At 44.7% G+C, this 16,088-nt stretch overlaps 1 protein-coding gene across 7 annotated transcripts in view; it reads right to left on the bottom strand.

Annotated features, from left to right (window-relative positions):
- CD244 (CD244 molecule) overlaps positions 1–9,351 on the bottom strand; it is a 32,762-nt gene extending 23,411 nt beyond the window's left edge. For 5 of the 7 annotated variants that reach the window (XR_010152152.1, XR_010152151.1, XR_001710563.4 and 2 more), the window contains exon 1: positions 9,056–9,343. Coding sequence is in view for 3 of the 7 variants with exons in the window: in XM_063796162.1 (XP_063652232.1) it covers positions 9,056–9,116 (61 nt within the window). In the remaining 4 variants the exon portion in view is untranslated. Of the gene's footprint in view, positions 1–9,055 lie in introns of all 7 variants that reach the window. The other 2 variants (XM_063796163.1, XM_016930600.4) reach the window with 2 other exon arrangements.
- Positions 9,352–16,088: the final 6,737 nt, after the last annotated feature.

Genomic DNA, 16,088 nt, shown 5'->3' with positions numbered 1-16,088 from the left:
TTAACTAAGATGTACTTTGATAAAAGCAAAATATGACTTGCCCATTGTGGAAACATTACCATAGCAAGTGAATCTGTAGATTTCCTCACTCATCTCAGCTAAACCCAACTCTTAGCTAAATATCAGAAAAGCCTGGGAGGCAGGGGTTGCAGTGAGCCATGACTGCACACTGCACCCCAGCCTGGGTGACAGAGCAAGACCCTGCCTAAAAATTAAAAAAAAAAAGTGAAAAAGGAAGATAGACCTAAAACAGCCAACTGAAATGCAATATGGAATGTGCTATGGCGGTGTGCCCAGGGTGTGAGGCAAGCATAAGGAAAGCATGTTTTCCTCTGCCCTGCAGAGTTAGAAGTGGCTGCCCAGAGGCGGTGGGTGGGAGCTGCCATTGAAAGAAAAAGCCAAGGCCTGCCTGGTGTATGCAGAAAGGAACAGGGAAGGCGGGTATTATGGACACAGCAGTAGCATGGTTAAGGGAACACAAAACACACGTGTGGCTTATGGGTCTGGTAAAGATGGAGCAGGTTTGGAGAATGGGGTGATGGAACATGAGTTTAATTTTCAGGTATTTTGTGGTGGTTTCACTTTATTTTTATCTTTTATAAAATTGTGAGAGGTAGCACAAGTATTAAAAGGTACTTAAATATAAATATACGGTGTAATGAAAAATAACATAAACTCCCATATAATCCACCAGTAGATCAGAATGTAGAGCGCTATGTAGAAGAAGGTTGTTCTCTGCTATTATAAAACTGAATAGGAATCACACAGGAAAATGGTTAAGTTATTGTCTAGACTTCTTTGTTTGTTTGTTTGTTTGTTTGTTTTAAGATGGAGTCTCGCTCTGTCACCCAGACTGGTGTGCAGTGGCATGATCTCGGCTCACTGCAATCTCTGCCTCCCAGGTTCAAGTGATTCTCCTGTCTCAGCCTCATGAGTAACTGGGACTACAGGTGCCTGCCACCACCCCCAGCTATTTTTTTTTTTTTTTTTGTATTTTTAGTAGAGACAGGGTTTTGCCATATTGGCCAGGCTGGTCTTGAACTCCTGACCTCAAGTAATCCACCCGTCTCAGCCTCCCAAAGTTCTGGCATGAGCCACCACTCCCAGCCATAGACTTCTAAATACTTAAAGAATGAAATGTGTGATCTACAGTCCTCATGCTATACTGCCTTTGGGGTCTTTTTAAAAATTATGCCGTTATATTTTATTTTTATGTAATATTATATTAGTTTATACATTTAAGACTGGTTTGTCTGCAAATAAAAAGGAGCTAGAGAGAACACCAGGTGTTGTTTTGATTTGTTGGTTGGATTTTTCAACTGGAAGGAAACTGTACTAAAGGTAGGAAGCCCACAGAAAAGGAGCAGCTGAAGAAAGATGAGGGATGTCTTCATAGACAGCAGGTCCCAGGTGACTTCTGAAAGAAGCTCTGGTGCCCTGAGCGCACAGGGGAGTATTGGTCAAGGACAGGGCAAGAACACTCTTGCCCTCAGCAGAGGCAAATGTGGCCATTTACAGGAGTAGATGAAGTACATTGACACTGGAGACTTGTTGGCAAGGTTGGTGGAATCCCTAACTTGTGCTTCTGTTTTCTTAAAGAAGGAGGTTGTTGGTTTGTGGAGGCTGAGATAGTGGAACAGGGCCTTGAAAGAGATGACGAAGGTGTGGAATTCTCCCACCTTTTGGGTAACAGGAGAAGCTGTGGGCCAGAAATGAGGATTCCCAGGACACTGAGAGTCCAGCTGGGGTTGGAGATTACGAATCTGTAGCTGCTCTTTGTTGCTGAATTTTCTCCTGCAGCCCCCAACAGTCCAGTGTGGGAAGGAGGAAGGTGGTTGGAATGAGTTTCCATGGACGGCCTGGGAGGGGTGGGTGCCAGGGCAGGGGTGCAGAGCAGATACGGTGAAAAGGCAAGTAGACAAGTCACTATGTCCAGGGTATTGTGACTGATACAAAAAGACCTCAGTTTCTGTCCCAGAGGGGTACACACACCAGATAGAGGAGATGAAATGCTACTACGAAAACATAACTTCAACACAAGTTCTCACACATTTAGTGAGGCATAGAGGAGGACCCAACAAGTGAAAATTGTTTAGAGGAAAGAGGCCGCAGTCCAGGAAGGCCCCCGGGCCCCTGCCACTGCTGTTGCTACTGCTCAGCAGCTTTGGGGGCCACCTTCCTGTGGTTAAGAACGGATGAGGTGAACTAGTAACTCTGAAAGGGAGGGCAGAGGGCAGATGATTAACTCCACTGCAGCCTCAGGAAGAACAGAGGATGGTCAAGGAGACAAGTACAGAGGATGGTGAAGGAGACAATCTGATCCAGCAGTGAGTCCCGCTCAGCCCTGAGCCCATGTGCAGAGCTCTGAGTCAGCTCAGCTTCCTCCAACCTGGACCTGCCAGTCGGAGGAAGGTGTGGGGCCTGAGCACCTGGGAGAAGGAGCACGGGAGGGTCTCAGAGCAAGTGGAATTTCCACCAGCCAACAAATAGATGTTAAGGTTTTCTCAGCTGGGGCTTGTGCTACCAGGCTTGGGGTGAAGGCATCAAAAGATGTACCTGCTGGGGACTAAGTGAACAGAGTCCAGTGAGATTCCAAAAGTACTGGGGCAATCCAGCTCTAGTCAGGGCGAAATCATAAGATAGATAAAGTATCCTATAGGGCCCACATCCCATTTCTTTCTTCCTCTCTATTTAGCTTCATACTGACCATATTAACTCTCCTCCTCAGGCAATGCAACCCCCTTACCTCTGTCAAAACTCACCTAGCCCAAGTCCCACTCTTTGCATCAGTTAACCAAATCATCTCATATGTCATACTGTTTCTCCATGATAACAAGTGCATCTGCCTTTCCTGTTTCCCATCCAAACCCCATGCATCCCTGGCTTTTCTGAGCTGTTTCCTCTGCTTCAATTGTCCTTCTACTTTGTACCTACCTCCTAAACTCTTATTTATTCTTCAAGGCCAGTTCCCCAGTGTTCCTACCTAGAAGGAATCTTCATCTTCTTAGCTCCTTTTTTATTCTAAATGTATCTTGCCTGTTAATGACACATAGCATTTCCATCTTCCCTTATAGTTGTAATTATACATACCCATTTTCCTCTGTCTGCAAGATTCTTAAGGGTAGAATAGACATCTGTTTCATCTTTGTTTCCCCCACAAAACCTTGCATAGTTCTTGGAGCATAATAAGGGCTGGGGAAAGAGTTTATGAATAAGACCTCAAAAGCACAGGCAACAGAAGCAAAATAAACAAATGGTATTACAGCAAACTAAAAAAAAAATCGTGTACAGTAAAGGAAACAATTCACAGAGTGAAAAGGCAACCAATAGAATAGGAAAAAAAATTGCAAACTATGAATCCTACAGGCAACTAATATGCAGAATAGACAAGAAATTCAAACGTCACAACAGCAAAATGAACAACCCAAGCAAGGGCTTCATGAATCCGTTTAAATTAATTAATTCAACAATGCATCTCACATAACTCCTAAAAATGACTCTATTGTCAGAATTTCATGCAGGATACCAGAGAAATCACAGAGCGGTAATTCCCTTGCCTTTGGCCTCTTGCCAAGCTCCACATTTCCACAATTTAATTTTCCATCTGCAGACCTTCAGAACCAAAAGCCAGTGGCCCCAAAGCAGCATGGAACTCTCATGCACTATTTGGTTCAACCACTTTGGAAAACAGTTTGACAGCATCTGCTAGAGTTACGTACACATACTCCATGGTTCTGCCCCTAGAGATATACCCAACAGACATGCATGCACAAAAGGCTCATCACAGCATTATTATAATAGCAAAAACAAAACTGAAAACAACCCAAAGGTTCATCAATAATAGAAAAAGTGAATAAACTATGATATAGTCATGCAATAAAATACTATACAGCCATGAAAATGATCTGCTACAAATAATAACATACATAAATCTCATAAGATGTTGAGCAAAAGTAGTCAGACACAAGAGTGCATACCGTTTGATTCCATATATACGGACAAAACAAATCTGTGATGTTGGAAGTCAGAATTGTGGCTATATTTATGGAAGACAGAGGAAGTAATGAATGGGAGAGAACATGTGGTAGACACAAGAGTGTGTTCATTTAACAATAGCTCATTGAGATGTACATTTGTAATTTTGTGTACTTTTCTGTATGTTGCCCTTCAATAAGAGAGGTTTGTCTGTGAAGACAATGGCCTGGCTGGGCACAGTGGCCCACATCTGTAATCCCAGTACTTTGGGAGGCCAAGGCAAGAGGATTGCTTGAGCCCAGGAATTCAAGATCAGCCCAGGCAGCATGGCAAAACCCCGTCTCTACACAAAAATTAAAAATAAGCCAAGTGTGGTGATACATGCCTGTAGTCCCAGCTACTAAGGAGGCTGAGGCAGAAGGATTGCCTGAGCCCAGGAGGTCAAGGCTACAGTGAGCTGTGATCACATCACTGCACTCCAGCCTGGGTGATAGAGCAAGACCCTGTCTCACAAAAAAATAAAAATAAATAAATAAAAATTAAAAATTAAAAAAAAAAACAAGACATGCCCTGTCTCTCCTTGAAGTGATTTCAGTGGATTCCTTTCTGGATGGTGCTGCAGCCCAGGGTACATTGAATTCCAATCTCTTTTCTGTGTCCAGCTACTTTGCCATTCACCCTTTGTTGGAGGGGAGGTGCAATGAGGAAGAGAAGAGCAAAAACGACTCCAGCCCTTCTACAGCTTGCCTGGATCCCAGCCAAAGCAGTCGCAGTTAGACACCACTCCCTGAGAAGTGACAGTTCCAACACAATCTACGCAAACAGCTGGCAACCCTTGGAGCTAATCTATAAGGTGTCACCTGTGCCCTTTTATTGTCCAGCAGATCTCAACTCAGGCTGTAAAGCATCTCGGGATTCATAGCCTCCAGCCTGTGTGTTCTTTGGGGTTTCCTCAGAATGGACAACTGAAACCTGAATTTTGGGTCTAAAATGAAATTTAGGGCCCAGGCCTATTCCTTGGGCAATGATTTGAAGATCCCTCCTTCCCAATATGTCTAACCCAAAAAACATCCCAGGCTGCCCATTAAGATGCCTGAAAATAATTCACTTATTCACTCAACAAACATGTTTTGAACACCTACTGCATTGGCACTGCACCAGGCACTAATCACAACTGTAGTAACAGTGACTCAGGCAATCTAGCGCAAGCTCTCTGAACAAACGGGCCCTGGACTTACTTGCCACTGAATCCTCAACAGCCCTGGTTCAGAGCTACTCAAAATATATCCAGAGAAAGAATGGGAACAGAGAGGGGGCTGCTATTGTGAAAATAAGTATCTACTGAGGGTTGACTTGTGGCAGGTACTGCTCTAGATGTTGAGGAGACAACGGTGAGCAAAACAGACAAAAGCCCTGGCCTCAAGGATCTTACAGTCTAGGGGGCTGAAGAGGAGACTGGGAGACAGAAAATGAAAAACATAAGTAAACAGGATGGAACATAAATGGAGATGAGGACTATGGAGAAAAATTAAGTGGAGAGAGAGCTAAAAGTTTGCAGAATGGCAGGCTGACATTTTCAGTGGGGAAGGCATCACTGAAAAGGAGGTATTTGAGCAAAACTCTGAGGGGTTGAGGGAAGAGGCTATGTAGCCAGCGAAGGAGCAGCATCCCAGGCAGAGAAAACTGTGGATACAACAGAGAGCGAGCTCCAGGACCAGCAGGCAGCATGGCTGAAATGCTGTGAGCAAGAGGAGAGACAAAGAGGAGTCGGTCTTGGAAGCCAGGTCACGCACCATGGTAAAATGCATGGCTTTTACTCTGCATGAAAGAAGAAGTCTTTGGAAGAATTTCGCAATGCTCAAGAGTAATATGCACATCTTACATAAATAGTACTCCTGTTAAATTATTCAGTAAACAAAGTGGTTTTTTAAATTTCACTGTCATCATATGACTCCTGATGGGATGCGCTGAGAAAGACACAGTATCACTTTTGTGGTATTCCTGTCAAAAATGCATATAATAGCTGCTGCCAATGGGCACAGAAAAAAATTTTTTTAAAGAAAAAATAATTTTAAAAATGCATATGATGGCTAGGCGTGATGGCTCACACCTGTAGTCCCACCACTTTGGGAGACTGAGGCAGGTGGATCGCCTGAGCCCGGGAGTTCAAGACCACCCTGGGCAACATGGGGAAACCCTGTATCTACAAAAAAAAAAAAAAATTAGCCAGGCATGGTGGCACAGACCTCTAGTTCCAGCTACCAGGGAGGCTGAGGTGGGAGGATGGCTTGAGCCTGCGAGGTCGAGGCTACAGTGAGCCGTGAGCATGCCACTGCACTCCAGTCTGGGTGACAGAACCAGATCCTCTCTTGAAAAATAATAATAGGCCGGGCACAGTGGCTCACACCTGGTATCCCAGCACTTTTGAGAGGCGGAGGTGGGCGGATCACTTGAGGTCAGGAGTTTAAGACCAGCCTGGCCAACATGGTGAAACCCTGTCTCCACCAAAATACAAAAATGTTTAGCCAGGCTTGGTGGCATGCATCTGTAGTCCCAGCTACTCGGGAGGCTGAGGCAGGACAATCACTTGAACCTGGGGGAGCGGAAGTTGCAGTGAGCCGAGATTGGACCACTGTACTCCAGCCCAGGCCACAGAGCGAGACTCCATCTCTAAAAAATAATAATAATGATGATATAAAATAAATAAAAATGCATATGATAACCTGAATCATATGAGGGAACATCAGACAAACCCAGATTAAGGAACCCTCTACAGAACAACTGGCTTGTCTTCTTCAAGAATGCAATATCATGAAAGATGAAGAAAGGTTAAAGTATGGTCATAGACTGAACATGAGAAACATAACAACTGAAGGTAATACATGATCTTGATTGCATCTTGGGTCAGCAAAAAAAAAAAATAAAGCATATTCTTGGGACAATTGGTAATATGTGAATATGGACAGCATATTTGATGGTATTAATGTTAAATTTACTGAATTTGACAATTGTGCTGTAGTAACATGAGAATGTCTTTGTTCATAGGATATAAGTGCTAAAATATTTAGGAGTAAGGGGACATAATGTCACAACTTGTTCTCAAGTGGTTCAGCAAAAATTATTATACATGTGTACACACATATACATACAGCTAGAGAAAGAGAAATAAAGTAAATGTGATAAAATGTTAATTGGTGAATCTAGATGAAAGAAATTCAAGAATCGTTTGAACTATTCTTGCAGCTTCCCTGGAACTTCACAATTATTTCAAACTAAAAAGCTTAAAAATTAAAGAAATAGAGCAGCTTCAGTCAACTTATGCCAGGCCTGCCCTACAGACACAGGATGGAGGAGGAAGAAGCTCAGGAAGACCCAAGTCCATCCCTCCCTGTGCCTAACAAGTCACTCACCAGCTTCACCGTGCAAGGGCCGGCATAGCCAAGCCCAGCTATGGTGCTGAAGCCCTGGGAATGGGGGTGGAGGGAGCATTGCCCTCTGTCACACAGGCTCATGACCTCAGGGTCGTAACCGCAGCTTCTCTGTTACTCTTATCCCCACAGCCAGGCACCAATCCCATCAGTCCTCCTTCAGCTGTCTGAGCTGCATTCAAGGATCCTTAGACCAGGTTCCAACCTAGCTCTCCTGCCCAGAATCCTGGGCCACTAGGCCCCCCAACCCACCCACAAGAGCTGCAGGCTCCACTCCTCCCTCCCTGCTCCCTGTTCCTCATCATGCTCTGCCCTAGGCTGCCTGCATCCTTACAAATGTTGAGTCTACCTGAGCCTTGACTGTATCTTCCTGAAGGACACAAGAATGCTCAGGGACTCGGTAACTGAATTGAGTACCTGGGCATGGGACTTTATTGCATATGGGGCTTCTACCTGGCCCTGAACCCACACAACACTATGCCTCAGTTTCCCCTCTTTGTGCCCAGAGTGTACCCTCCTCTAATTCCACGCTCTCCACCCCCGTGAAGCCCCTGCAGAGTCACTGATCTAAAATGCAGAACCCTGGCTGGGCATGGTGGTTCACACCTGTAATCCCAGCACTTTGGATGGGGGAGACCAAGGTGGGCAGATCACCTGAGGTCAGGAGTTCAAGACCAGCCTGGCCAACATGGTGAAACCTGGTCTCTACTAAAAATACAAAAATTAGCCAAGCATGGTGGCGCATGTCTGTAATTTCACCTACTCAGGAGGCTGAGGCATGAGAATCACTTGAACCCGGGAGGCAGAGTTTGTAGTGAGCCAAGATCACGCCACTGCACTCCAGCCTGGGTGACAGAAGGAGACTCTGTCTCAAAAAATAAATAAATAAATAAAAATTAAAAATGAAATAAATAAATTAATTCAATTAAATTAAATGCGGGATCCAGGTTTCAGAGCATCCTGGACCCCAGAACTGGAGAAAGAGGGGAGCAGCCCTCAGCTGGGATCCCCAGGAGTAAATGTTAGATGGCTCCATGCCTGGCTGACAGCTTTAGGTTTGCTGTGGAGCTTCCTCATATTGTCTCCTTCTTCTGCCCCAACCCTACATGTCCCTAATAATTTCCAGGCTCCTGTGGCATCTGGATGGCTGAAGAAGCCGGGGAGATGAGGGACCATGCCTTCCAGCCTCTTCCTGGCTGCTGGCCTCGCCCTCCCCTCCTTGGGCTCAGCTTTCCTGCCTCAGGGGTCCATCCATCTGTCTCTGAGCTCGAGAACCACCCACTTCCTTGGGACTGCTTCTCTTCTCTCATGCCACAATTGGAGGATGCAATTTTCATCATCTTTACAGGCGGCTGGAAGGAGGCTTCTCTCTCCACTACACGGAAGGGTAAATTGAAGCCAGTGGGAAGGAATCTCCTCACCCAAGACTTCCTGGATTGCTGGTGGCAGGGCCAGATGCCCCTCTCACAGACCTCCCAGTGCACTGCCAGCCTGTCCTGTCTGATTTAGACTGTCAGAGCTGTCAGGAGCTGCTCGGAGTCAAGTTCCAGATGACTGTGTATGTGGCAGAAGCAGAGGCTCTGGCTCTGATCTCCCTGAGGGGCACAGCTCCTAGTCCATCCCTCGCCCCACGCCAGGTAGGACCTCCTTACCTTTGCCCTGATACACCTTGAGGAGCAGGAGGAGTATGAGGGTGACCACTTGCCCCAGCATTTCCACAGGACAGAGGGGCCAGGCCAGCCCCTCCACCCCACCAGACTCTCTGCCGTGCACGGGCTCAGCAGTCCCCAGTCAGCAAGAGAACGATGGGGAGCAGAACTGCCTTGCAACCTGTCCAGCCACAGTTTCCTCAATTAGAGGCTGTTAACGCCTGCTGTGAGCTGACAAGGCCGCTGAGAAAGCCCCAGCGCCTGGAGCTGGTCTGACAGTTCCCACAAGCCAAACTGGTGAAGCTTACCTCAAGTGGGAGGGTGCTTGAAGTTCACAGTGACTCACAAAGCCAGTTTCAAAATTGCATCCCGTTCTCTGCTTCAGCCCAAGAAGTGTTCCAATTCTCTGAATCCTATATGGAGAGACCCCCATGGGGGCCAAACAGCCAGTATCCCCGACTGTTCCATTCCAACAGACATTGTGGAGGTGGAGTGGAGAGGGGCTGGAGGAGGAGTGGGCTGAAACGTAGGGCCCTGGATAAGCGGCTAACAGTGTTGAAGGAAAGGAGGAGTAGCTGAGAGAACATAGGAAGAGACCTAAGGGCTGGAGGCACTAGAAAAATCTAGCAAGCCTGGGGATTCCATGCAAGTTGACACCAAAGTTTAAGCACATGTAAATTAAATTTGTTTCATAAGAATTTGTTTCACACGGGGCACAGTGGCTCACGCCTGTAATCCCAACACTTTGGGAGACTGAAGCAGGCAGATCACTTGAGATCAGGAGATGGAGACTAGCCTGGCCAATATGGTGAATCCCCACCTCTACTAAAAATAGAGAAATTAGCCAGGCTGGGTGGCGTGCACCTGTAATCCAAGCTACTTGGGAGGCTGAGGCAGGGGAATCACTTGAGCCCAGGAGGTGGAGGTTGCGGTAAGCCAAGATCACGCCACTGCACTCCAGCCTAGGTGACAGAGCGACACTGTGTCTCAAAAAAAAAAAAAAAAAAAAAAATTTGTTTTGCTCCACATTTCCGATCTGTATGCCTAGATTCCCTCCCTTCCTCTTTTTCTACTTTTCTATAGTAGTCCTCTCTTCCCTCTTTTGTCTTCTCCCAGAAGTGACATGGGCCTATTTTTGCTGCCCTCCCATCCATGCTTGGACGCCACCCTCCAGGAAGGCCAGGCAGCTCTGGATCTGCTCAGGCCCCCATGGAGGGGTGGGGACAGCGGCATCCCCCCTCCCCTGGAACACTGTGCTTCAAGGCCAGGCCCCAGGGTTCATGCCTCTTTCTTTCTTCCTTCTGCTTTCCCCTTAATAAATACTTTCGGTTCCCTTCAAGTCCGCTCTTATTCTCTTTTTCCATCCTTTGGTCCATTTCCAGCCACCCTGTCTGAACTGGGCAGGGGGCAGCAGACTGACAGCTTCAGCTGCCAACAGAGGCAGCAGCGGGGCTCTGGACAGAGCGCTGGATTTAGAGTCAAAGACTTGGACTTGCAGCTCCCATTGAGCAACTTACAACCTATGTGATTCTGGCCTTGTTGCTGTCTGAGCCTGTAGGGTCAACAATACATCTTCCCCACCTTCACAAGGCAGTTTTCAGGATCAAATTAAAAATGATACTCCAGAATATGCACACAAAAAACACTGGACATAGATGAGGTTTTTGTGGTTTTGTTTTCATTTTTTTAAGCTCTGAATAGCTTTTTCCAGCGGGTCTAATGGTTATCATCTCTTCTCTCCTTTGTCTGCTCCCAAGGGGCAGCCCTCAACCCTGGGGAATTTCTTCAGAGTTGATCTGGCCATGTCCTTAACCTTGAGAAGTGGTGCACAAGACATGATATAACAAAGAAGGGTAAACTTCCTCACACAACAGGTGGAAAACAAGATACAGCTGTTGGAACCCACTAATGAATGTGAATTAGGAATCAGCCTCTCCAATCCTGACCCCAACACCAGCTCCATCCTTCCCACCAGGCATGTGGATGACCTATCATCCCCTGGAAACTGAACTCGGAGCAGCTGTACCACTTAGTGTGTGTCTGTCTTGTGGTCCCTGACAAACTCTATCACACAATATCTGCTGTTTGTAGGCTGATCGCAGTGGCTCATGCCTATAATCCCAGCACTTTGGGAGGCCAAGGCAGGCGGATTACTTGAGGTCAGGGGTTCGATATCAGCCTGGCCAACACAGTGAAACCTCATCTCTACTAAAAATACAAAAATTAGCCGGGTGTGGTGGCGTGTGCCTGTAATCCCAGCTACTCGGGAGGCTGAGGCAGGAGAATCCTTTGAACCTGGGAGGCAGAGGTTGCATGAGCCGAGATTGTGCCTCTGCACTCCAGCCTGGGAGACAGAGCAAGACTGTCTCAAAAAAAAAAAAAAAAATGCTGGGCGCAGTGGCTCACGCCTGTAATCCCAGCACTTTGGGAGGCCTAGGTGGGTGGATTACCTGAGGTTAGGAGTTTGAGACCAGCCTGGCTAACATGGTGAAACCCCGTTTTTACTAAAAATGCAAAAAATAAGCCAGGTGTGGGGTTGCATGCCTGTAATCCCAGCTACTCAGGAGGCTGAGGCAGGAGAATCATTTGAACCCAGGAAGAGGAGGTTGCAGTGAGCCGAAATCACGCCATTGCATTCCAGCTTGGGCAACAAGAGCAAAAACAAACAAACAAACAACAATAAAAAAAAAAAAAAAAACCTGCCATTTGTTCTACACACTGACCTCCCCAGCCCTGAGCTCTTCAACACAAAGTCTATGCTCTCCTTAGCTTAGTGTTTCCAAGCCTCACCCAGTGCCTGGTTCTTCAGAGTTGATTAGTAGATTGTCAAGTGCTGAAGGAATGAATGAATTCTCTAAGGAAGACATTTCTATTTCCCCTGAGATAGACTGGTTAGCTGAGTCACCATGGACCCTGCCCTCGTGGAGTTTTTATCTTGCCCTGCCTAATTTTTGTGCAGAGAGTCCTTCTGTGCAACTCAGCCACTTTAGCACGAGGACCCAAGACCTACAAAATCAATATAAACCAGAGACTCCCTTAGCTACATTTCCCATACATATTCACGAGATCTTTGTAAGTCTGGGACAGGGGACTCAGACAGGGGCATTTAAAGGTTAGCGGCCATCTGGGAATCAAAGGTTCATAAACCCCTGCCCAAACCATGCTTTCATCAACTTTCGGTGAGTCAAGGTCATTCCAGTAAATCCCACTTCTGATGCCAACTACAAATTTCATGAGTCCCCAGAACCACCCATTTCTGAGACAAATTGCAAGTTTGAGGTCCCCAAGACAACCTTCAGGTTTGATAATTAACTAGAATGACTCACAAAACTCACTGAAAGCTGTTTTACAAATGTTTTACTCAAGCCTTCACAAAGAACCCAACTGATCTTATAGGTATAGCCAACCAATCTTGCAAGAATTCAACAAATAACTTCGTAATATTAGAGTTTATTAAAGCAAAAAAATACAGATGAAAATGAGCCAAGGGAAGAGGTACCTAAGGCAAGGTCCAGGAGAGTCCCAAACAAAGGAGTCAGTCACAGCACTTCCAGTTCTCCTCTCCCAGTGGAGCTGTGCAGACAGGGCCTACTTCTCCCAGAAATTATGTGTGACAATACACACAGAGAATATTGTTAAGCAGGGAAGCTCTTCCAAGTCTTGGTGTCCAGAATTTTTACTGGGGCTTGCTCACATAGACATGGCTGACCACCCATGTGGCTGACCATAGTCTCTGGCCCCTCCAGAAATTGAGTTGATGCTATGTGGCCAGAGCTCCCACCATAAATCACATTATTAGCATTGACAATGCTAACAAGGTCCCCAGTAATGAAGATACTCTTATCAAGCAGGACATTTCAAAGCTTAGAGATTACCTCCCAGGAGCCAAGGGCAAAGGTTGGGCCTCTCTTTGAACAAGGTTAATCCTTTACTGCACCACTGGAAAGAAGTTGTTAAAGTTGTCAAAGATGAACCGTTCACAAAGAGCCCAACTGATCTTATAGGTATAGTCAACCAATCTTGCAAGAATTCAATAAATAACTTCTGTAACACCAGACACTAAATGAGAACTCATTGCCTTTATTTCTAACCATCTGAATATTGTCTGTGTTCCTGTTTGAATGAAACCATAACGACACTTTTAATAAGCACAGTCTCTTTTTCTGTCTCTTTTTCTCAGAAGGGCTAGAAAATCGCTTTCCCTTCTATGTACATTTATCTTCTGTGGGCTTTCACTTGTTGGAAGAGAAGTAGCCAGTTATTGTTTATTTATTGGCTGTGATAACTTTCAGGTTCAGGTTAAAGGTAAGAGATGCAACAGTCTCATAAAGAAGATGGAAGACAGAGCCTCTCAAAACAATTTATGGGACATCAGATAACGCAGAGAACCCACATCCACAGGAGCAAAGGCTAAAGAGTGCAATCCATGTCTTAACTCATCTCAGAATTTCAACATAACAAGAAATTTGCCATTCCCAGATTCAGTGTGAGAAACAGCTCTGACGATGCAGAGAACCGCAGGCTATCTCTCTGACACTAGCAATGTGGTGTGGGAAATGGAATCAATCTCTGCTTCCCTGTGTTGGAACAAAATGTTTCTACATGAAAAAGGTACAAAAAAGTTTTCCCAAATTGCAAGGGAAATGCACCATAGAATAGCCTCCTATTTAGCCTCCTATTTAAAGATAATTAAATATAAATTTGTCTTATACATTTGTATCTTTTATTACATTGTATAAATCAGAATCTGATTTAGTATGAAATTATATTCTGAGATTTTTATGTTTGACATATTAGTAGACCAAGTGTTTTGCAATTAAAAAAAAAAAAACATAATGACTTCTAAGTGCCCTACCATCTAGTTTGTGAATTTTATCTAGTTTGTGAATTACAAATACAGAAAATCAAAATTGGGGTTATAATGATAAAGTCATTTGTGCAAGCCAATGTTCTCTTTTAATTTTTTTGTGCTACGTTGACACCTAAAAAGAAATGAATGTGATCAAAGTTTAGTGGTGTAATCAGATAAACTTATGATATGGTTTGGCTGTGTCCCCACCAAAATCTCAACTTGAAGTGTATCTCCCAGAATTCCCACGTGCTGTGGGAGGGACCCAGGGGGAGGTAACTGAATCATAGGGGAGGGTCTTTCCTGTGCTAGTCTCGTGATAGTGAATAAGACTCACGAGATCTGACAGGTTTATCAGGGTTTCCGCTTTGCTCCTTCCTCATTTTCTCTTGCTGCCACCATGTAAGAAGTACCTTTCACTTCCCACCATGATTGTGAGGCCTCCCCGGCCATGTGGAACTGTAAGTCCAATTAAACTTCTTTTTCTTCCCAGTCTTGGGTCTGTCTTTATCAGCAGAGTGAAAACAGACCAATACAACTTACAACCAAGTTGTTATTTTAGTGGTTTGAATATCCATAATTGACCATGAAATTGTTTTGACATGACAAAACTTTACTGTGGAGTATTTTATTCTACATCACATTGCTGTTTTATTCTATTTCACATTGCTGTTTATCCCTCATGTAGAATCCTCATCAGTGCTGAGAGTTTCCCTGATTCTATGTGTCACTGAATCTACCACACAGGTTGCATGGGCCCACACATTCACATATGAGATTACAGAAGATGAAGAACCTAAAACTGGCTTCCTGTTCTCTAAGAGTTCCTCTTCTTCTTCCCCTATCCGTGCCCTAACTGACCTCCCTACATGATTTTCATGTGAAGCTCTCTGGGTTTTTCTGGCATACCCTCTCTTGCTAAGAAGTTGCCTCTGGCCAGGCGCGATGACTCACACCCGTAATCTTAACATTTTGGGCGGCTGAGTTCAAGAATTTAATGGGCAAAAATAAAGAAGTCTGGTAACACCAAGTATTTGAGGGCATATGGATCAATTGGATTAATTATATACAGCTGATGGGAATGTAAATTGGTACAATTCTGTGGAAATAAATTGGTGTTATCTTGTAAAGTAAAATATTTATAAACTCTAATGATCCAGCAATATGACATCTAGTTATATACCTACATATAAGAGAAAGTTTAGCACATATATACCTGGAGACACATATGACAATGTGCATAGCAGCATTGTTTTTTATTGGAAAAAAAACTGGAAACAAAACAAATGGCAATGGGAGAGTGGAAAAACAAGACGTGATCTATTCATACAATGTAAATTCAATAGCATCAAAAATGAATGTGGGACAGCACAGGAGAACAGTAGTTACATAATGTCATAGGAAAAAATAAGCACCAGAAGACAATATACAATATGATAGTATTTTTATATAGTTTAAAAACAAAAAATTAAACATATTATTTGGGCATCTGCATGATGTGTGTGCATGATTGTTAAAAAGTAGCTTAAGCAATCAGATCTTAACCACAAATTGAGATAATGGCAACAACTAAGGAAGAAGGGAGGGATGGAGTGACATAGAGGAACACAGAGGTAGGTGTAGATTATTAATAATATTCTAGTTGTTGGGTTGTGTCATGATAAGCGTCCATTGCATTGTGAAACAAAGGAAGGTGGGAGAGAGGTGGACAGGGGTAGAAGGAGAGTGAGAGAGGGAGCTGACCTAGCTGCCATGCGTCTCTGGCTGCTTGTTACAACCACAAAGAAAGACCATACCACCTCATCATGAAACCTTTCAGGTAATCATTAGTGTTGTTCACTCTGATACAATTCTCCTCTTTTGGGGCAGGGTGGGGACATGGAAGGCTGCACTTCTCTTTGAAGTTAAACAGGACTATGTGTCTTGCTCTGGCCAAGCAATGTAAGCAGAAAGTGTCACTGTCAGGCTGAAGCTTTTAGGAGAAGCAAGACACCAGTCAACACACTCCTTTCTCCAGCTTCAGTAAATACCTAAAACACGTAGCATTGGCTTGGTAATAGGCTTACTGGTGATGAAGAAATTAATATTGAAGGTTGGAAAGATGGCACTCCATGTTATGTAAGAAGTGAAAATGTTAAGAGTGTTGCCTGTGGCCACTCAAGAAGTGTGTTATATACCTAGTGCCCT

The sequence above is a fragment of the Pan troglodytes genome, chromosome 1 (assembly GCF_028858775.2).
Source record: "Pan troglodytes isolate AG18354 chromosome 1, NHGRI_mPanTro3-v2.0_pri, whole genome shotgun sequence".
Lineage (NCBI taxonomy): Eukaryota > Metazoa > Chordata > Mammalia > Primates > Hominidae > Pan > Pan troglodytes.
This window is presented reverse-complemented; position numbering and strand designations above follow the sequence as displayed.